At 46.2% G+C, this 23337-nt stretch overlaps 1 protein-coding gene across 1 annotated transcript in view; it reads right to left on the minus strand.

Annotated features, from left to right (window-relative positions):
• GNAL (G protein subunit alpha L) overlaps positions 1 to 22565 on the minus strand; it is a 126274-nt gene extending 103709 nt beyond the window's left edge. Inside the window, exon 1 of the mRNA XM_084780315.1 lies at positions 20334 to 22565. Coding sequence (XP_084636441.1) covers positions 20334 to 20685 — 352 coding nt within the window. The 5' untranslated portion in view covers positions 20686 to 22565. The remainder of the gene's footprint in view (positions 1 to 20333) is intronic.
• Positions 22566 to 23337: the final 772 nt, after the last annotated feature.

The raw sequence follows: 23337 nt of genomic DNA on the forward strand, positions 1-23337 counted from the left end.
GGAGGGAGGGGTTTCCCCAACACTCAGCATCCTCATCTCTGGCTGCTAGCATTTTGAAGCACTCTATTTGTCTGTTTTCATAATTACTGACTTTTCCCATAAACAATTTGAGACAAGGCTGTGACATTCTGCTCCCCCAAGTCTACTTGCTAAGGATGCGAGTCCCTTATGTAAGCCACAGGACTCAACACTCATCTAGTCTATATCTGAAGCTAGTCAAGGATGCTCTACTTACAGACATGGTCGGAATGTGTCCCCCATGAAGGCTCACCCTCCTTGGTGTGTGCGTGAGAGGTAGCAGAGCCTGTGAGAGGTGGAGGAATTTAGTGGCGGGGCATTGGTGACGTGACCTTTGGAAGGGGTCATGCAGCAGTTCTCATGGGAATCTCAGTCTTCACCAGACTGAAGAATTAGAGATGAGCTTCCTTGCCTCTTCCTGGTCCTCCATAGCTTTCTCTCTCATCATGTAGTCCTGTCCTTCCTCGAATTCTTTCATCACAATGCCATCTGCCATAGTGTCCTCATTATAGGTAGCATCATGTTATTTGGACTTTCAGCCTTCAAAACTGTGAAAGAAATAAAACTTAAAAAAAAAAAAACCAAACTTACCAAGCTTCAAGTATTCAATTCCAGTGATGAAAACTAGATTATAATTTATCTCTTAGAGTAATCTTTACCATTCTTCTTGTAAGAGTTAACCCAGGTTTAGTTTGGTTTTTAGGTTTTTCTTTTAGTATAGCTAAAGAATCCACAGTCTGTAGTTGACATGAAAAGGAAACCACTGTGAAGGATGTTCTTCATGTCTGATAGGTGGCTACCATTATATTGGTAGCTTCTAGATGTATAGCAGGAAATCCACCATGTTCCATGGAATAATGCTCTCATCCCAGCTGCCTGTCCTTCTCCAGGCTATAGAGGATGAACTTATACTTTTTTTTCATTAATGAAATCAACAAATAACTCTCGGAGAGATGGCTCAGAGGTTAAGGGCACTGGCTGCTCTTCCAAAGGTCCTGAGTTCAACTCCCAGCCACTACTTGATGGCTCACAACCATCTATAATGAGATCTGGTGCCCTCTTCTGGCCTGCAGGTGTACATGCAGGCAAAACATTGTATACAGAATAAAGAAAAAAAAATCTTAAAAAAAAAAAAGTGCTACCTTAAAAAGAAAGAAGGAAAACAATCTGTCTCTCGTAGTTGCTCTATTTGTCCAGATCACTGTGGGCACCACTTACTAATCTTGTAAAATATTTGCCAACCTCCATGCTGGCCAGCACTTCCCCCATGCCTCTCTTGGTCCACCAGACCTAAAGTATCTTCCTGTTGTTCTCCCACACTCTGGAATCTTGGTCATTTTGATCACTGATCTATTGTTGTAAAGAGATACCATGACCAGGACAGCTCTTATAAAAAAGTGCATCTAATTGGGACTTGCTTATAGTTTTAGAGGTTTAGTCCATTATCACCACGGCGGCACACAGGCAGACAGGGTATCTGAGAGTTCTGCATCTGAATCCACAGGCAGTAGAAAGAGAGATTAAAACTTGGGCTTCTGAACAAATCTGGACCCAGGGGGGCCTCCAATGACTGATGCACCAACCAAGGACCGTGCATGGTGAGGACTAGACCCCCTACTCAGATGTCATCGATAGGCAGCTCAGTCTCCTTGTGGGTCCTATAATATGGAGACTTGGGGCTACCTCTGACATGGACTCTGGTGCCCACTGATACATCACTCCCCCTTGGCAGAACAGCCTTGCTATGCCACAGAGGAAGAAGATGCAGGCAGTCTAGATGAGACTCATTAGGCTGGGGTCAGATAATAGGGGAGGAGGTTTCCCCCCTTTCTGAGGACTAGGGGAGGAGGGCGATGAGGGAAGGAGGGTGGGGCTGGAAGGTGATTAGGGAGGAGGCTACAATCAGCATGTAAAGTGAACAAATGAAAAATGAAATAAACACCTAAGGTGGCGTGGGGGGAGTCTGCCAACCACAGACCTAAGCTCTTTTGTGCACCAAAACAGACCCTTTGTCCCTTAAGTTGATTTTCTCAGGTATCTGTCACAATGATAGGCACCCATGACCCTCTCAGGCAGAGCATGAACTTGACAGGGTTGGACCACACAAAGTTCCTGGTGCACTTGGTAGATTGTAGTTTCTGCCTAGGTAAGCGAGAGGGTTGTTCTCTGTGCAACACTACCCCCTTGTGGGCGCTTCGGGGGATGATCCACGTGTGAACACTATTTTGAGCATCTATACGCAACACAAGATAGATCAGAAGGCACCTCCAGGTCTTTTCCTCGGCAGATCCTCTTTTTCCTCTGCCTCTTGCTATTTCTTCTAAAAAATTACCAATCAATTCAATATTTGACAATTTCATGTATGTTTATAACACAATCTCCTCACACCTCTTATTCTTTATTATGCTCCCATCTCCACCAATTTGACTGACTCCTTCCACCAAATCCCCATCTCTCTTATGTCTTGTTTTTGCTTTGTGACCCACTAGATTTAATGAGGGCCCCTTATTTGGGCGTGGGACTGAAGCTATCCGCAGGAGTCCGAGTAACTGGCCAGTGCTACCTTACTAAAGACAAAGTCTTTCTCTCCTCTAGGAGCCCTTAGTGCCCTTGGGCATGACCCAGGAACCCTACCTCACCTACGACTGCATGTTTGTGGGTTCAGTCTTGTGCGGGTTGCACGCAGGCAAACGCAGCTGTTCTGAGTTCATGAATGACACAGCCACGTGATGCCCAGAAGATAGCGTTTCATGGTCCTTCCCACCCTCTCTGCTGCAATGTTTCTTGATGTGATAAAGCTGCCAGTCACTGTAAGGGCTGGACACTCAACAGTTATTTGTTCTTAGCGCCTTGGCCAGCCCACGAGTCTCTCAATTAACCCTCATTTTCTGCAAAGAGAAGTTTTCTTTGGTCAAAGACAGCACTAGTCTGTGGGTCTAAATGTAAATACAAGACAGTTTGACAACTTGTCACTTCAGCAAAACAAAAGTTATAGCTTCACACCTAGTGCTTATGACTTCCAAAGTCATGGATGGGCCCTTGACCAGGTCCACATTGCTGGTACTGACATTCCTTCTTTAGAGCAGACCTGAGATGAAAAATTTAAAAATCAGATGGTTCATAGCTGCAGAACACTTACAGGAAAAACTGTGTCTTCTTGTGCTTGATCTGAATACCCCCTTTTCTACCCAAACTTTATACCTCTGAGAGATACAGGTTTCTCTTCATTTTACAGAGCAGGAAACTGAGAGTTAGGAAAAAAATCTGTTCCAGATGGGGGTGGTGGCACACACCTTTAATCCCAGCACTCAGGGAGGCAGAGGCAGGTAGATCTTTGTGAGTTCAAGGCCAGCCTGGTCTACAAAGCAAGTCCAGGACAGTCACAGAAGAGGAAAAGAGAAAGAAAGAAGGAAAGAAAGAAACTGTTCCTTAAGGTCATGCCAGTAGACTAGGGCCGAGTCTGTCTGGATTCAAATCTCACTTCCCTGGTTCTAATACACTGCCCTACTGCCCTTACCAGCATACAATGTGCCTCTAATAACTGCAGCCTTTTATTCTGGGGAAATTATCCTGCTCAAACCACACCCCTTACTCTGCCTCATCTCCTCCCTTTAAAAAGCATATTGGTTTTCGGTTTTTTTTTTTTTTTTTTTTTTAGTCAGGGTTTTCTCTGTGTAGCCTTGGCTGTCCTGGATTCACTTTGTAGACCAGGCTGGCCTCGAACTCAGTGTTCCATCTACCTCTACCTCCCGAGTGCTGGGATTAAAGGCATGTGCCCTTTTTTTTTAAAGTTAGAATTACAACCATTGCTTTCAGAATCCATGTCATATAGAACATTTTTATGTTGATGTATGCTCCCTCTGTGCTTTGCTTCTCTGCAACATTCAGCATAAAGGGATGCTAGATTTTGTCCGTAAGAAACCAAACTAAAACTATTTTGAATAAGACTTCCATTTATCATAGGCATCAAGTAACATTTAAGTTCTCAAGATCTCCCTGGGTAACTGACATCCTGCTTAGCAGAAAGAGACATGTGCTTGGGTAACTGGCATCCTGGTTGGCAAGTTGAGGATGAATGCTAGGCAAGTCTCCCCATCACAGTTGAATAACTCAATTAATGGGAACAGGATAAATGTACCACAAAGACATGTTCTCAAGGAAGCCTTCTATCTCTAAATCCTGATTGGTGGGAAAATGTAACTGTAACTTGGCACAGGTGTTCGAGGCTTTCTTGCTTAAAAGCTCTGTAACATTTTGGCTTGGGGTGGGGGATGAGGTGGGGGAGATGGGTGACTAGGGGTTGGGGGTGTCACAGTTCAGCTCCAGAGTTTGTTCTGAGACCCTGATTGATCAGTAGTGGCCTGATTACATTTTTGTCATTTGCATTGACCTGGTGTTTGAGTTTTGCTGAAACTAAGCAGACTCCACAACATGTCAATGGTCTTTCTATGTCTATGGACATGACCATGTGATTTTTGTCTTTGAGTCCATTTATGTGACAAATATATTTATTGCTTTACTAATGCTGAACCATCCCTTGCATCTATGGAATGAAGTCAACTTGGTTCTGACGAATAATGCCATAGATGTTAACTGAACTTGGCTTGTCTTTTAAGATAGCAACTATGATTGGCCTGGAACTTGTTGGATATTTGATCACACTGTGAATGCCGAGATTGTGTTATTTACTGGAAAAACCTGTTTCTAGTTGTGGTGTATCTCAGACCTAGGACACATCTTTAATCCAAGAGCTTCCTGCTTGAATGAAATAAAATCAACCAGAGGCCAAGAGGTGGTGCAAGCAACAAGTTGACAGGGGATGAACACAGGAAAAAAAAAAAAAGAGAGTAAGATAAAGTAAGGAGGATGGATGAAAGATGCACAGGAAGTAGAAGGGAGGGGCACTCAGTATGAGGGGGTTTTGAGACAGTGTGGGGAAGGAGCATTCTTTTTTGGGACAACAGCTGAAGAGGAAGGGCAGCTGGGAGCTTTCTTTGCCTTTCTGAGCTAGCAGGCTTTTACCCCATCATCTGGCTCCTGAGTCTTTATTGGTTTGAGATTTTTGTTAGAAACAACAGGAACGTGTGACTACTGATTCCCAATAATGGCCGGTCAACAGGGAGTAGGTCTGAGCACAGCTCAGGTATCTGTCTCAATACAGATATTGTCCCATACATCAAATGGCTGATTGATTTGTGACAGCCATTCAGTCTTTAGGGCTATTCTGGTTTTGGCTGTGTCCCATGCTTCCTTTTCAGGGTAAGTGTAAGCTTGTGGTAAGCTTGTGGCCTCTGAGGGGCAGGGGAAAGTGAGGTCCACTCAGTGCTCCTGCTCTGTGGATCTTGTTCAGGCCTGCCTGCGCTGTTCTTTCCTCTGTACAGTTCACTCCTGTGCTGGTGAGACTCACACACATTTCTGCAGGACACTTACTTCCAGGGAACTCTCTTTAAGAGAGGAAGGACAGCAGGGTCTTGATAAATGTGAGCTTCAGGACACAGACTCTGACCTGTGTTTCTCTTGCTGCCTTTCTGCGGAGACTCCAGAACACATTATCTGCTCCCAGAAGGCATATAAAACGCATCTTCTTCAGCAGCCAAGTTTCAGCAGTGTGGGTCAGTGCCTACCCACCTTTCTCACAATGATTCCTTTCCAGCCACTGAGACGAGAGTTAAGCAGGACTCTATTGTGGTGACATCTTATGTGCAGCTATCAAAGGAAGAATAGCTGCTGGCTGCACCCCCAGATTAGCTAGCACTGCCCCCCACCCATGTCAAAAGTTTCCAAGGCAAGTAGTATCTCCTGAATTCCTCAATGCATTTCTTTCCTTTTGAGAAACATAATTAGATGAAATAAATACTCCAATGCATGATGAGGGTACTTAGTACCCATAGAAATTAGAAAGCCAGTAAGGGGCTGCAATGAATAATATTGTTTGTCAACCTCACTGGATCTGGAATCAGCTAAAATTCCTGCCATTGGGCACTCAAGCGAGGGATTTTCTTCATCAGATTACTTGAAGTGGGAAGACTTGCCTTGAATGTGGGGCGCCTCCTGGTGGCAGATCGAAGGACATGGCAGAGGGAAGCTTTGCGTCCTGTCTGCTTGCTGTCATTCCTGCTGGCAAGCTCATCCTTCCTGTTGCTTCGCTGTCCCTCCCCCAACATTAGAACCGGTCCTTCAGGATTCCATCACAGCCTGAAGACTAGCAGCTCTCCAGGAGTCCTCCAGGCCTTCAGCATCAGATTGGGACTGATGACGTGAGCCTCATGGGATGAGAAGGTACCAGATTCTCAGCCTCTCTCCAGTGTGAGACAGCCACTGTGGGCTGGCTACCCAGGCCGTATCATGTAAGCCAGTATAATATTAGATCCATACAGACATTTCATACATACACACACAGTCCTTTACTTCCGTTCCTTAAGGGACCCTTGACTAATACTGGGACAACAGGGAAAGTTTGAAAGAAGGGGCTAGAACACGGGCGATGGAGAAAAGGGAAATAATGGATCAAGGAGGGGTAAACAGGTTGGGGGATGTGAAGGCAGAGTAGTGAAGGAAGTTTGGAGAGGGATAACACTAAGGACCTTTGAAAATACCGCTGCTGTAGATACTTCCCTAAATGCGTATTCATTTAAAAAGAATTTGAAAGGAGATACGCTGTAATCGAGACAATGCCCCTCCCAGACACCGTATGCTGTTAGGTACAAAGCCCTGTGCTAGGTATCGATGACCTCTTTTCGAGCTGTTGGTCCATGGGGTCCCGTCATCCTTCACACATACTGTAGTCTGCTGACGTTCCACTGGTTACCCTTCAGACCTTTTGATAAAACCCTATTGAAGACACCGCATGCTTGAGTCCTAAGGCTGAAGACACCGCATGCTTGAGTCCGAAGGATGGGGAAGTCAAACTAGACAACCTCGAAGCTTCATCTAGCGGGCAGCTTCCACAGTGCCGAAGTGTCCATGCCTACTGCTGGGGGAGAGAGGCCACCATCCATCTTACGTAGCTCTGAATCCTGTGAACTACCTTGGCTAACCTGCCAAGATAGTGCCACTAGTGCAATCGTGGCACAAATATTGTGTAACCAATCACCTTCTGGTTGTATTTAAAGACAACCCCACAAGACAGAATTCATTCCCCTCACTGTTACTGGGGACAAAACCCATGCCTGGCTAGGTCACAAAGCATCACTAGAGAGAACCTAATACTGTTTATTCTAGTAAGTGGAAATAATAATAATAATAATAATAATAATAATAATAATAATAATAATAATAATACTGTTCCCTAAGTTCTTATCTTTATAACCATAGACTAGTTCACCTCTCATCCTGCATCAGAGAAGCTTCTTTCTGTAGTAGATGGCAATTAATATAGAGTCCCACACACAGAAGATAAACCTTTCATATTTCTCTTTATATCTATTTGTGGGTGACAATCTCCAATCTCTCACGATCTTGTGGTCTACACAAGAAAGTTGGACAAACAATGTGCAGTCCCCACTTGATCTCATAGCATACTCATGCAGTCTTGGATTTCTTAGACCATTAAGTGACAGTAGATAAGCGTGAACACCAGGTCCAGGCGCGTGTGGGTTCTTCTTGTGGCTGGAACACAGGAAGCCTGGATGTCAGTGCAAATGCACAGCAGACTCATAATGGGGTCTTCAGATACTATGCATCCAGGGGCAACAGCAGCACTAGGCACTGATTTGCCAGCATCAAAAATACAGTAGCAATTGTTTCCACAGGTCCTGTGTTCCCCCACTAATACAATATACCAGAAAAGGGCAATAATTATTTTGTGGTACTAAAGAGTGAACACAGCAGAGCCATGTGCATGATAGCTGAGTGCTTTACCACAGTACTAAATCTCAGCTTTAAAATTTTTTAAAAAAGTTTTGAAATTAAAATAGTTACGTAAGTTCCCCCTTCTCTTTGCTCCATCCAACTGTTCTCATGCGTTCTCTCTCTTCTCTCTTTCAAATTCATGGCCTCTATGTCTTCTCTTACACACACACACACACACACACACACACACACACACACACCACACATCTATTCTTAAATATATAAATACAACCTTTCAGTCCACCTAATGCCACTGTATGTGTGTAATTGCAGGGCTGACCACTTGCCATTGGATAACCAACAGAGGGGCCTTTCCTTGAGGAAAACTATTTTTCCTACTCCCAGAATTCCTTAGCTGCTTAAATTTTTCTTGTCTAGATCTGAAGACCCAGCTATCTGCCTATCTACCTACCTACCTATCTGGCAGATTTTGACTTTTAGAGCCATTCTGGTTGACAGCAAAGCTGAGCAGAAGGTCCAGAGGCTTTCCATCTGTCCCTCGCCCTCCACAGTCACACATAGCCTCCCTCATTGCCGTTCCACAGAGAGATGCATCTGGCATTACGGATGAAGCAGCCAGACACATCACTCTCACTGAGTCTGCAGTGGGAGTGCCCCGTTTTGCTGGGCATTCAGTGGCTTTGGATGAAGGAGCAACAACACACATCCTCCCTGGCTTCATTGGATAGGTCAGCTTCCCTGCCCTAAAGATACCCTGCCTCCTCCTAGCCCTGCTAAAGAACTTGAAATGCTACACATTTTCACTGGCCTCTAAACACACGGAAGTCACTGCCTCAGTGGATAGGATCTCATTTCCATGTTTTTCAGAGGAAGCATTGACTTGAGTTCGAGATCACCCTTTTCCCTCCAGATACTGTCAATGCTCCAGATTCTGTCGGTGCTCCAGATTCTGTCGGTGCTCCAGATACCGTCGATGCTCCAGATACTGTCGGTGCTCCAGATTCTGTCGGTGCTCCAGATACTGTCGGTGCTCCAGATTCTGTCGGTGCTCCAGATACTGTCGGTGCTCCAGATACTGTCAGTGCTCCAGATTCTATCGGTGGTCCAGATTCTGTCGATGCTCCAGATACTGCTGATGCTCCTGATGCTCCAGATTCTGTCAGTGCTCCAGATACTGTTGGTGCTCCAGATTCTGTCGGTGCTCCAGATACTGTTGGTGCTCCAGATTCTGTCAGTGCTCCAGATACTGTCGGTGCTCCAGATTCTGTCGGTGCTCCAGATTCTGTCAGTGCTCCAGATACTGTCAGTGTTCCAGATTCTTTTATGCTCCAGGTATTGTCAGTGCTCCAGAATCTGTCAATGCTCCAGATAGTGTTGGTGCTCCAGATACTGTCAGTGTTAAGTGTGCTACGAAGTAAACAAGAGTCCTTGTGGGCTTTTTCTTTTTAAAACATTTTAAAAGATTTACTTATTCATTTTAAATGCATGAGTATTTTGTTTGCATGTATATATGAACACAATATTCATGCCTAGTGGCCACAGAGATCCCTGGAACTGGAGTTATGTATGGTTGAAAATCACCACATAGGTGATGGGAACTTGACTGGGGTCTTTTGCAAGAGAAAGTGTTTTTTTTTTGTGGTGGGTAATAAAGTGTATTTATTACTTATTTTTATAGGGAAAATGTACTTAGTACACTGGAGATAGAAAATTAGAAACTATTTGTAAATGTGACCCAGATCTCATTACTTAGTAAGTCATTTACTTTCCCACTGGGGACAGGGAGGACAGGGAGGACAGGGAGGACAGGGAGGACAGGGAGGACAGGGAAGACAGGGAGGACAGGGAGGACAGGGAGGACAGGGAGGACAGGGAGGACAGGGAAGACAGGGAGGACAGGGAGGACAGGGAGGACAGGGAGGACAGGGAGGACAGGGAAGACAGGGAGGACAGGGAGGACAGGGAGGACAGGGAGGACAGGGAGGACAGGGAGGACAGGGAGGACAGGGAAGACAGGGAGGACAGGGAGGACAGGGAGGACAGGGAAGACAGGGAGGACAGGGAGGACAGGGAGGACAGGGAGGACAGGGAGGACAGGGAGGACAGGGAAGACAGGGAGGACAGGGAGGACAGGGAGGACAGGGAGGACAGGGAGGACAGGGAGGACAGGGAAGACAGGGAAGACAGGGAGGACAGGGAGGACAGGGAGGACAGGGTAAATGTCATGTGCTTACTGCATTTTAAAAAACTTCAGTTCTTTGTGGGTTTCACATCACGTACCCTAATCTCACCCACCTCTCCATCCCCTCGTACCTGCCCTTTGCCCTTGAAGCCTCCCCCTCAAAAGAAAAATAAAATCTGGTTGTGGAAGCTGTCGTGTGTCACAGTGTGTTGCACAGTATACCCTTTGGTCCACACTTCCTAGAGCAGGTGTTCTGAGCCACAGAGCCGGCTCTCCAGCCCCAATCTCCTCCCCATTCTCATTTAATTTTGTCACAAAACTTTGGTTCTAGGTTCACCCCCCATGCCAGGGGGTGCTGGGGACTGACATGAGGGGCTCCTGTATGCTAGGCCAGTGCTCTGCCATTATACCACAAGCTCCTGCAGTGGGGCATCTCCCCAATGACCATTTTGAGGGTCACCATCTGCTGTCAAGCCTCGGAACTCAGGCCTTGTCTCTGAAGACATGTGTGTTTGGAAACCTTTTATAAACAGTTTGTCAGAGTGTTCTTCCTGTCTTCCCCACTCCTTAACTATTTTTTTCTCTCAACTGCGAGCCTGTCAAGATGGTGCCAGCAGTGGAGTTACCTGAGGCAGGGGATAGAGACCAAGTCCACACACGGTAGTGTTCTCTCAGCGGCTGCAAAACCATTGTCCAGGCAGAGACAGGTGGACCTCCGAGTCCAGTAGTGCAAAGATGGAGGATTCTCCCAACCTCTGGCCCTTTGCCACCATTTCATTTGTATTTTTCCAAACTGCCTTCTTGACAGCGCAGCATAGGCCCATTCAACTGCCACTCACAACAATGCCCGCCCCTTCCTCTGTTGTCCATACAGCTTCTGGGTTCACCTCATACCTCTTGGTTGGAACATATAACATATTCATGGTCAGCAGCTGGCTGTGCTGTCACCTTCTCACGATGTATGGTGGGACAGACAGCTGGGCTGGACTCCTTGATCTGTCACATGGTGGGTGCATGAACGTGGGACCTACAGGGGACATTCTAGGATGTGTGATGCAGTTCACCCGCATTTAATCAAAGGTTTAATCGCCATACTAAATGAAACCAAACCAAATAAAACCAGAGCACATAGACACTGCCTTAGTATTTCTGTTGCTGTGATAAAGCGCCACGACCCTAAGCAGCTTGACGAGGAAAGAGTTTATTTTACCTCACAGCTTGTAGTCCGTCACCTAGGGAAGTCAGAGCAGGTCCTGGAGGCAGGAACTGATACAGAGGCCATGGAAGATGCTGCTTACTGGTTTGATCCTCACTGCTTGGTCAGACTGCTTTCTTTTCTTCTTCTTTTTGGTTTTTGGAGACAGGGTTTCTCTGTGTAGCCCTGGCTGTCCTGGAACTTGCTCTGTAGAACAGGCTGTCCTTGAACTGTCAGAGGATGGAGATTTATCCATCTCTCTTTTCTGAGTGCTGGGATTAAAAGGCATGGGGCAGCCTGCTTTCTTTCTTTCCTTTTCTTTTCTCTCCCCGACCCCCTCTCTCTCTTGGTTTTTTGAGGCAGGGTTTATCTGTGTAACAGCCCTGGATATCCTGGAACTTGCTTTGTAGACTAGGCTGGTCCCTGAGGGTTGGGATTAAAGGCAACTGCCACCATACTTGGTGTCAGGCTGCTTTTTTATACAACCCAGGACCACATGCCCAGGGGTGGCACGGTGGGACAGTGTGCTGGGCCCACCTACTTCAGCAATCAAGAAAATTTCCTACACACTGGCATATAGGCCAATCCTATGGAAGCATTGTCTTGATTAATATTCCTTCTTTCCAGATGGTCTCAGCTTATGTCAAGCTGGCACAACTGACTCCTTGTCAGCTTGACATATAAATATATCACTTATTAAGTCACAGCATCTTTTGTTGTCCCCAAAATTCCAAGTTAATATGACAATATAAAACATTCCACCTTTTTTTGTTTCTCTCTGTAACATTGGCTGTCCTAGACTCATTTTTGTAGACCAGGCTGGCCTTGAACTCATGGAGATCTGGTTGCCTCTGCCTCCCAGAGTGTCTCTGCCTCAGACTACAAGCATGCTCCACCACGCCAGGCAAAATATTCCAACTTTTAAAAGTTCCCCAGTTTTTAAACATTTCAACACTTTAAAAATTTCATCTGTTTAAAAGTTCGAGCTGTGGATTCCTGTTAAATAAAAAGAAGTTAAATACATTCTTACTCCAAGAAGGAAGAACCAGAGCACAGTTAAAAAATCACATTAACCAAATTAAAGTTCAACAGTATAAAATGTTCAGTGCTTGACATATGGGACTCACAACCCTCTGGGCTCCAAAGGGCTTCGACAGCTCCAATTTTTTTTTTTTTTAAGGACCTCTGCCATCTACAGCACACACAACTTGTCTTGTAGGCTCAGACTGGCCCCTTTTCACACCTGCTGCTGTCCTTGGCAGCTTTCCCTCTACAAAATGCTGGGGTCTCTGCAACTGGGCTGCACCACCAGTACCCTCTCCTGGGCTCTCTCCAGGGACTCTGGTCCTGTCAAATGGTGCCAAGCCTCAATATCTCTCCAAGACCTTTTCAAAATATGGACTTCTATCTACTGCAACTGACGCACCTTCACCAATGGCCTCTCCTGCCCTCTCTCTTCAGGGTTGTCAGCCGAGCCACCCAGTATCAAGCCCCACTTCCCCAACCCAGTGGTTCACCATGACCCCTTCATGCATCCACAATCAGTACCACCTAGAAAACTCTTTACATATTACCAAGCTAAGCTGTCAGCACAAGGTACAGCCTCTGGGGAGCAGGTTGGGGGAGAGGGGGCGACTCTGGACCACAGCCACAGCTTCTGTGCACGGGTCCTGAGGGAACACTCTGCAGAAGATTTCACCTCAGTGATGCTGGCCTCCTCATAATCACAGCTAATTCTCAGCCCCAGCTGGCCGGCGTCCAGCAAAGAAAATGTTTCATTTTGGTGGTTCTGATCTCTTGTTAATTATGGCCCACCAAAGCCACAGATTCTTAATGCAAAACAGAAAATGGCCTGGATAATCTTTAAAGGGCTCTTAGAATTCTCCATGAAGCCTCACAACTTGTGTGTCCATCGGCTGCATTTCTCTACAGTCTCTGATTTTTGAAGCCCCTGGAGAACAGTACACTGAGTCCTGAGTACTTAATGGCTCTCCCAGCCTAAAGTTCTAAGCTCCTTCTACAATTCTGCCAACCTATGGGACCCACACATGGTCAGGTCTGCCACAGCAATACTACATGACCTGGCTTCAATCTTGGCCTTAGAGTTTTTATTGCTGGACAAGAAAACACCATGGCCCAAAGCGGCCTGAGGAGGAAAGAGTTTCACCTTACAGTTTATACCCCATTATCCAGGGAGGTCAGGAGCAGATGCGGAGGCCACGGAGGGGCGCTGCTCACTGGCTTGCTCCTTACGGCTTGCTTGGCCTGCTTTCTTATACCACTCGGGACTACCTGCCCAGGGGTGTCACTTCCCACAGTGATCTGACTCATCCCACATCAATCATCAATCAAGAAAACACCCTACACAGTTGTCTACAGGCTGATCCTATGGAGGCTTTTCTTGGTTAAGATTCCTTCATCCCAGATGATCCTAGCTTGTCTCAAGTTGTCTCAAGCTTGTCGCATAAAAACTAGCCAGCACAAAGATATGAATCAAAAATACCTGAAAGAAAAATGACTAACTCCATAGGATAGTGAAACATTCTTGCGTTACTTTACCCTGTTCCTTTAAAGATCTTAAGACATGAGTTAAAGTCACACCAGGATTCTGGTAAAAGAACACCAGTGTGACTATCCTAAAGAGATTGCCCTTCATGAAAAAGGTATAGTTTGAATATATAATATTTTTTAAACCCTTTCCCCTTCCTCTTTCCTTTCTCCACTCCACCACAGCCGCTCCCCTCACCATCTCTCTCTTTTGAAACAAGATCTTGCTATTTAGTTCTGGCTGGCCTGGAATTCACTTTTTTGTCCAGGCTGACCTCAAACTCATGATAATCCTACCTCAGCCTCTCCAAAAGCTAGTATTATGTGTGCCACTATGAACAGCTCTGACTTTGTACCTTATGCTTCTTATGTTAAACTTAGTTGAAAAATTGAGATATTAAGAGTGTAGACACTTCATCCAAATCTGATGTCTGGAGGTGGGGCTTGTACTAGTTGCTTAGTGACTAGACGAAGTCACTAGGTGAGGGACTCTACTGTTAAGGCGAAGTCTTGCATTTCAGAATAGCTTCTGAGCTTGGTATAAGACGACAGACTCAGTTTCTTAGCTTGGTTCTATCTCCACCTGATCTCGGGAACCCCAGATCATCTAAGGAGAGTCACATAGTCCTCAGGGAGATTACAAACCCAATTTTTTTCCTGATAAGAAATCCGTTCAGCAAGCACCTGGGGATTCCTGGAAATACCTATGCTAATGAGATGTCTTGGCTTTCAGCCAATGACCTTTTACCATTCCTGGAGATCTTCCCCCATCCATAGCATAATTAAGTACTGTGTTTCCCTCCTTATGATAGGGCTGTGCTATTGACTATAAATGAAGTATCCCTAGCACCTCTAGCCCCAGCGAATCATCAAACACCCTCAAAACTTCTCCAACTGCCCAAGGTTTATAAGTCTCTGTTTCACACAAAATAAAGGGACCAGCAGCATCGGTTTCATCAAAGATCTTCTGATACTCATCATTTATTCTGGGGAAGGAAGAGAAAGGGCTCCATTTCTTCCCAGAGGATTTATTTCTGGACCCTGGGGTATGGTTGCTGGCCAGGCCACCATAGATGCCTCAGTCACTCACCACTGGAGCCTGCCTGACAGCTGCAGGCTCTGTGCTGAACACTGGCAAAGCACCCACCAGGCCCACATCTCTCACCAGACCTATGTTTCGGCTGTGAGCTGACCACACATGGGCTTTCACCCACACCTTGCTGTTAATGTAGCAGCTTAACCAAAGGGATGTAACATTTCAGTGTCATCACAGGTTTTTGAAACTCTGGAGTTTCCACTGTCCTCTGATACTGGCAATCTCCCTTAAAAGAGCTAACTGTAGCACCCAGTGGAAAACACATTTCCACCTTTTCTACAGAGATCAGAAACTGTGCCTAGCACACGGCCTTGCCCTGAGCACTCTAGCTGTTCCTGAGAGAAACAGAACCTTTGATCTTGAGGTTCCTCTGTTTCCATCTGGAAGTCAACAGCCCAGCCTACCACAGGACACAGAACAACAATTAGTGTTGGTTTCCGTGGTTGAATAACCAAGGAGAGGGAGAGACCAGGGTATCTGCTCTGCTCTGCTGTCCTCTCCTCTTTTCTTTTCTCTCTCTCCTCTTCTTTTTGTTACCCTCTCCCCCTCTTGCATGCCAAGACTGAACCACCTTAAGACCAGGAGATCACCAAGAGGTTAACAAATAGATGTAAGTCACCAGATGTAAGCCCTTCAACATTGGTCTTCAGAAGTATACTCCATAGTAAACCTTTCTTTGTTATAAAGTTACTTGGCCTCAGGTATTTCAATATAGTATTGCAAAATGGATTAATATACCCAGCAAGACAATTATTGGTGAGGCCAAGAATTCTGGGGGCACTGCTTGACAAAGTTCCAGTGCCTGGATGCCCTGGATTGACCCTCTACTGGGGAAATTCCTGTTAGAGGCTTCTCCCCAAAGGCTAGAACTGAAAATTAGTAAAAGCTGATACTAATAAAAGTTAATAAAGTTATTGGTGATAACTAAGGGTCAGGAAGACAAGTTTAGGATATCAGGTGGAGGGACTGATCTTTGATCTATTAACTATATGCCAACTTAAAACAAAATCAAATAGAGTCACTTTGTTTAATACCTTTTGTACCCGCAAGGCTTTACGATACCAGTCATAAGGTAGAAAGTTTTAAAAGAAAGCTGATTTTATCCTAAAGTTAATTTTCAGTTCTCAGGAAATTTGCTGTTTCCTTGCTTTGCTCCCCTTGTTCCTATATATTTATGCAACCAAAAAAGATTTCAAGCTGTGTAATCAATGATTAAAGTCTTTAAGGAAATGATTTTGTGTATAAATAAAGCTTAAAGGAGACTCAGGTTGTCAGAGCAGGTAAAGCCACTAAGGCTTCTCTCTGTCCTGTCTCTCATAAAAAGAATTGAATGGTGTCCCGTCTCTTGTCACTTTCATATACACCCTTCCGGGCCCGACCCTTATCCAGAGCTGGACTCTGACAACTGGTGCCCAAACAGGGACCTGAAGATAGGGTAAGTTTCCCCCCTGTCTGTTTCAGTGTAAGACAATCCTCATCTGGAGCTAGACTCTGGCAAATTATGATTTAAATTGGTATAGATCCAGGCTTGCCATCAATGGGCCTTCTTAGTGTGGCCTGAAAGAAACTAGGGGCAAGAATTATCTAAGCATGGATTGGTCATTCAGACAGTGGCTCACAAAAAATATGAGATAATACGTAAGGAATAGTCTTGCTAGTTGTGGTAGCATATGGTTTTACTCCCAGCACTTGGAGGCAAAGGCAGGTAGATCTGAGTTGGATGACAGAGCCTCATAATAGACCCTGTCAAACATAATCTTCAGAGGAAAACAGATAGAGCCATCTTATTCTAGGAACATCTGAGTGGGAACCAGTGTGCATTCTCATAAGGCACCAAGGAAATGAAGCTGCCTCTTGTAAGACAGGGCATGCACTCTCTAATTGCTGGCTAGGACACAATTTTGCATTTTCTACCCCAAATTCATATACTGAATTATAATCCTCAATGTTATCTTGCCACAGAGCCTAAGGTAAGGGGGGGCCATGAAGCAAAATTCTAATCTGATAGAGCTGATGTCCTCATAAGAGGAGGGGAGGCAGGAGAGAGCCCCTCACCTGCACACAGAATATCTTAATAGCAAACACCACGTGAAATATTCTGTCTATAGGCCCTGGACCCCACACTAGAAAACAACCCTGTCAGCATCTCCATCACAGACTTCTTGCTTACAGAACCAAGTTATCTCAGATCCCTCCCTGCTGCCTGTACTCCACTCTAGCCTCTGAGCCCTCTTCCCAACGCCACGCCTCCCAGTTCCTACCATGCTCTCCAAATTTGACTCCATCACATCCACATCCAACTCCTGAACCTGATAATATCCTATATTCCTGGAAGATGCTCCCCCTAAGAATCAAAACAGGGCCATATCCTTCCCATCAAGGGCCCTCAGTGCTCCAGGGATGCCTAGATGTTGCTGGGGAACCATGTTGAGTGCTGTATGGAAGACAGCCATGCCACCCGATCCACCTTATGGTAGAGCTGGACCTTGGAGTGACATTCTTGCTTGAGGAGTTGTTATGGGATGGGAGGTGAGCATCCTCAGCATAGTGGGTCAGGACGGAGAGGCATGGAGGCAGTGTGCCTTCCCTGAGTCTGTGAACTCTGTTCCCAATTCGAGGATCTCAATCTAGGATCAGTAAAAGAGGGGGCAAGCAAAAATACGCCACTAGCAAACATAGGAGTGACCAAAGCAGACATATGAGATCAAGGGCCTACAAGGCTGACCCAAGATTTCTAAGTCAAGTACGTTTTAAATTGTAACAAATGTTAACAACCTTTCTGTATTTAACTTAGATCTATATAAAATCTATAAGCTGTTTCAGTCTGATGTAACAGTTTTTAAAAAAATTATTGTAATTTTTTTGTTTTGTTTGTTTGTTTTTTCCAGTACTGGCACTGTGAACCCAAGGCCAGTGCTCAGGATCCCTTCTGTTAAGGTTGCAGTTCATCATGACTCGAAAGCCTTGAGCTTGGCACAAAATAGAGAATTCCCTTTGTCAGCTGGCTTCCTCTTCTCTGCCCAGGGCCCCCTGGATCCCCACACCCTCTACCTGAGGAGTGTTTCATGTCTCTTACAGAATTTGCAGGTTCAGCTCCCTTTCTCCTGGTAGGAACCCACCCAGCAAGCACCTGGGATTCCTGGAATGCCTTTCCAAGTAAATGAGGCATCTCAGTACCTTAGCCCTCCAGCCAAAGATCTACACCCACCCTGGAAATCCTTTCCCCCTCACCAAAGTTCTATATAACCCTTGTTTATCCTGAATAAAATTGGTTTGCCTCCCTGAAGCTGGTCCTGGAAGTTGTCATTTATGGCTGTACTCATGGAGTTTCTAAATTCCCCATCTTTTGCCCCTAATTCCTTTGCACCCGTGGACCAATATTGGGAGATATTGGTCAGTGGTCCTCGAGGTCAGGAAGGGTCACAGGATGGGCTAGGGTACTTTCTGTATTCTGTAGCATAGCAAAGAATCTGCATATGCACTCTATTAATGATCCATCTGTTCTTAAGGGTGCAAAGAGTTGACACTAGCAGACACTAGCCAGATGCAGGGGTCCAAGTGTCTCTGCCCAGATATTCATAAAGATTATAATGAAAGACAAGTGCAAAGGCTGTTAATGAGGGAGGCGACCTCATCACGAACACCAATACTCAAGGCTACCTAGGAAAAACTGTGCTTTTTTTTTCCCTCTGTAACGACTGTTGACTGGGGTTGAAATGCGGAGACAATTTCTTTAGTTGCTAACTTGACAATGACCTTTTTAGATCACAGGTCCACTGAATAAAGTGCAGTGTGAACATAATATGTGTCGGCTTATGTACCTTTGTGGAGACGGACAACACATAGGATGCTCCAGCATTCCACATACACAGCAACCCCAGTGTCATTCACCTTTATTTCATCACTGAGACTATGTATTGCCTCACAGCATCATAAGGGCAGGTATAGCACAACACGATATGGAGAGAAACCACATTCATATGACATATATTGTAGGTTATTGTTTGTAAGTGTTCTATTAGCTGTTGTTAGTCTCTATTGTGTTAGTCTAAATTGTAATTCACTGTTGTTAGTCTAAATTGTGCCCAATTTACACATTAAGCTTCACAATAGACATGCATACATGGGCAAAGCATAGTATGTAGAGGGTTCTATACACACTTTTCATTATCCATAGAGGTCTGGAAATGCATCTCCTGAAGAAAAGGTAGGACTCTCATGCTTACACGTTCTTTGTTTCAAAAGAAAATTCTCTTTGTTTTAGAATTCGGATATTTCACCATGATATATCAGCGAGTTTCGTTCTTACATTATTCGTTTTAAACTCAGTATTTGCTCTTGAGGTGTTAAGAGCTGCAGTCATATAGCTGAGCACAGATGGCAGCCATTCCATCTGATGGGTCACAAAGTTGGATCAAATTCTGACATCTTAATCCCCCCTGCGCCCCACCCCCCTCCCGAAATTCACGACTCTGGGCCAGGACTTGCCAAGTCTGATAACCTGAGTTCCAGCCCTGGGACCCACAAGTTGTTAGGATACCACAAACTCATAAACGTTGTCCTCTGACCTACACACACAGATGTAATAAAATTGTAAAAGAAAACAAAGCGTTTGTGATTTAGAGGATTGAGACATGGGACTTGATGCTCTGGGAGTCCAGCGTCAGTGAAACCCTGCGACCCCAAAGGCTTGGCGGCTCCAAATCCGTGTAGAGCAGGACCTCCCAGTGTCCTCCTCTGGTCTCTTTCTGTCCTCTGAGTCACGCAGAGGACCTCATACGACTCATTCCTCTTTTCATTTTACACTTGACTGCACCGAAAACGTTTTCTAGTTGTTAATAAGAGCACAGTTACCCTAAACTCTGAAAAATACCAGAGAACCTCTAAATAAATGACGGCAGGTTTATGTCCGCTTTCGTATAATTGATGAGGGACTATTGAGACTAGGGGCGGGGCACAGGGCGGGAACAGGCAGGACAGGACACCTTCTTAAACTGTACTGAAAAGAATACCAGCACAGCACCGGGCACAGCTTATAACACTATACAGACAATGATACTGTTTCTCAACAGCCAGCACCCTACATCCATCCCAGCTCTGCTTTTACAGTAAAAGCTTTGCGGTCTAGCTAAAAGGCTTTCTAAGTCTCCTTTTATTGGTGTTCTTAGAACAAACTAAGCCTCCTGGACTGTGACAGGAAATGGAGGAGTAGGATAAGACATCCCTGTGGAGTTCACGCTGCGGAAATCAATGGATCAAGGGCGGAAATTTCCCAGAGAGGCTTATTAATTAGTAATCCGTGAGCCACTGTCCTCGGTCACAAGGCATGGGAGAAAGAGAGAAACCACCCAGGGGCGTTGTGGCGACGAAGCCATTTAAATGTCAGGGTGAAAGTCATTCTGTCTGCAGTGTTCACCCTGACATTCCCCAAGGCAGGGTCCCGCCCGAATCCCCAGCTCTCGTGCCCACGGCTGCACACCTACCCAGCAGCAGGAGCCGGTGCGTCTGCTGCAGGTCGCGCTTCTGCTCGCGCAGCATGCGGTCGATGCCGCGGCTCACTTTCCGCGCCTCCTTAGCCGCCTCGCGCTCCTCCGTGCGCAGCTGCTCCTGTCGCCGGCGGCTCTGCAGCTCCACTGGCGGCCGCGAGCTGGCGGGGTTCTGGCCGCCGCCCCTCCGGAGCAAGGTCCCCACCGGAGCCGGGGCCGGGGCCGGGACCGGGACCTGGGCCGGGGAGGCGCAGCGCGCGCCATCCTCAGCGCGCGGGTCCGAGGCCACGCAGGGAGCGTCCTCTGAGCTCCCGAAGAGCAGTGGCCGCAGGCTGTAGCACAGGCCCATCGAGGCTCGGGGCGCGGGTAGGTCCCGCAGGTCAGACCGGGGCTCCTACGGACGCACGAGGTAGCGCTGCACTCGGACCCCGGGACGCCAGCTGCGGGGCGTGGCTGCTGTGGGTCCAGCCCGAGGGCCACGGCCCCTCACTGCCCCGACGGGCCATTGTGCATCTTTTTTGATCGTCCTAGGCGTGAGCTGGCCCCTGAGAGCGCGGCAAACTGGCGGAGCCGACCCAGATGCCGGGCCTTGGCCAGCCCAGCCCCGTTACCGTAAATGCCGCCGCGCAGTCTGTTACCGTAAATACCTCCTTCTATGGAAAATATTGCTACCAGGGGCTGCGCGCCTTAAATACCAGACAAAACTCATTGGCTTGTGGCAGGAGCGGTTAGGTTATCACTTGCTCGAGTTGAGACAGAGACGGAGACCCATGGGGCTGGGTTAGGGTCGAGCATTGTAAAACGCTGTTGAAAAATGTTAGGTTTTGGTGGAACTTTATACGAATGAGCAAAACTCCCAAGATGGGTTGGTGAGACCTTTGGATAGCAGTGGATAGCGTGTATTCGGTAGACCTTCCCCTTAAGCTTGGCAGCTTGGAAGGGAGAAGATAATTAAACAGCAGCCGCTCTCTACGCTTGTTCTCTATGCTTGAAAGCCTCGTGGCGAACGCCAGCTGAATGGATAAGAGCAACTGACGGAACGACTTCTGATCCAGAAGGCCTTGTTCCAGTCCTGACCACTACAGACAATCCCTGCCAGCTTTGGAAGACCAGTGTCTCCAGCCAAGATGGGCTGTGGTGACTGTTAGATGGCCTGGGAGCTCTTTGCGTTTAAGACAGGAGGAGAAGCAGTAGCCAGGGCCACGAAGCTGGAGGCTGTGTGCTGTGCTGGGTGCAAGCAAATACAATTCTTCATTTACATGACACATCTTTGCCATGTCCTTCTCGGGGCTATATAAATAGATGGCTCAGCTAGTTTTCCTGTCGCCCCTATGCTGTTGCAACATTAGGTCTAATAAAGATGATCCCCCAAATGGTCTTTTTCTTGCCCACTTGTGGTCTTTCCTCATGGGTACGGCCAGATTAGCTGCAAACACCAGTGACAACAACCTGCTGTGGTAAGAAGATAGCTGGAGGGTTAGCAGAGCAACCATCACCAGCTCCTGGGGTCCAGTGGCACTTGATGGAAGGTAGAGGCGGAAGGCAGCGGTGAAAGACCAAGAGTAGAAAGAGGGAGGCTGTGAAAAATAGATGCTCCGCAAGGCGTGGTCACTGGAGCTGCCCAGCCCTCACGGTTGAGAGTCCTGCTACTCCAGGCCTGCTTGAGAGAGATAATGCCAATTTCCTGCTCACTGTAGGGTAGAAGTGGAGAGTCAACAGGTAGTTCTTGAAGGCCCTAATAGTAGCTGGCACTACCTGCTGCTGACTGTTGCTGTTCCTTAAGGGCAGAGTGCTAGGCTACTGGTGGTTGGACCCCAGAGGAGCAGCTAGGGCACCTGGAGCCAAAAGCCTCTGGCTTCTAAGTCAAAATTAGAAGAAGGCTACAGGTATTGTCAAGAGTGAAGACCATTTTTTTTTATGGGGAAGGAGGATTACTTTAAAATATTGTTTTTGAGCTTGTAATATGATTCCATCACTTTCTCTTTCCTCCCTTCATCCCCATCCATGAACCCTCCCATGCTCTCATTCAAATTCATGCCATCATTGTTACACACACACACATACCTAGATATAACTTCCTCAGTCTGTATAATATAATTTGTATGTCTTCTCCAGGAGAGTGTACTTTCCTTCTCCAGCAACACGCTTAGACCCACCCTTTCTAGGAAAGCTAGCCAATTAGAGAGGAAGCTTCCAGGCCAGAACCTGCTCAATTTCTTCATGTCTTTTGACTCAAATACATGTCGTCTTCAACAAGAGGGTCTCACCATGAAATCTGCAGAGTAACCAAGAACACTGGCTTGTAACATTTGGGGTGTATTTGGGGTTTCATTGGTCAACAACTCCAAAAGAAGTAACACATTACCAGCACTAGGCTTTCTGTTAGCCTACTAGACATTTACCCGATAACAGATTGCTGGATCATATGGTAGTTCTTTGTAGGAACATTGAAAACCTTTTTATGTGTGAGTCTGCATGCATGTGCCTCCTTGCCATGACATGCGTGTAGAGAACAGAGTGCAAGTTTTGGAAGTTGGTTCTCTTCTTCCACCAGGTAATACCCCCAAGTCATCCAACAAGTGCCTTTACCCACTGAGCCATCTCACTGACCCCCATATGGTGGTTTCTATTTGCACCCTTTTTTAAAGGACCTACCATACTGTATCTTATGTCACAACATTCCTGAAAGAGTACATATTAAGTGCCTTCCACAGAGTCACTATGAGACCAAGCCTAGGTTTCGTTTAACCATCTTCAGTATAAATACAAACCAAACATTACATTACCTTGTACTCTTAAGTATATGTGGAGTCAGTTACAAAGAATTTGAATGCAACTAACTTAATTTCTAACTATGAAGCCACGTTTGTGGCATTTCTATTGTGGTGATAAAAACACCATGGCCAAGGCAACTTATAAAAGAGGTAACTTTGGTTTACATTCCCAGACGGTCAAAGACTATGGTAGCAAGTGAAGATATGGCAGCAGACAGCTGAGAGCT

This window comes from Acomys minous (assembly GCF_964271855.1).
Source record: "Acomys minous genome assembly, chromosome: 4".
Taxonomy (NCBI): Eukaryota; Metazoa; Chordata; class Mammalia; order Rodentia; family Muridae; genus Acomys; species Acomys minous.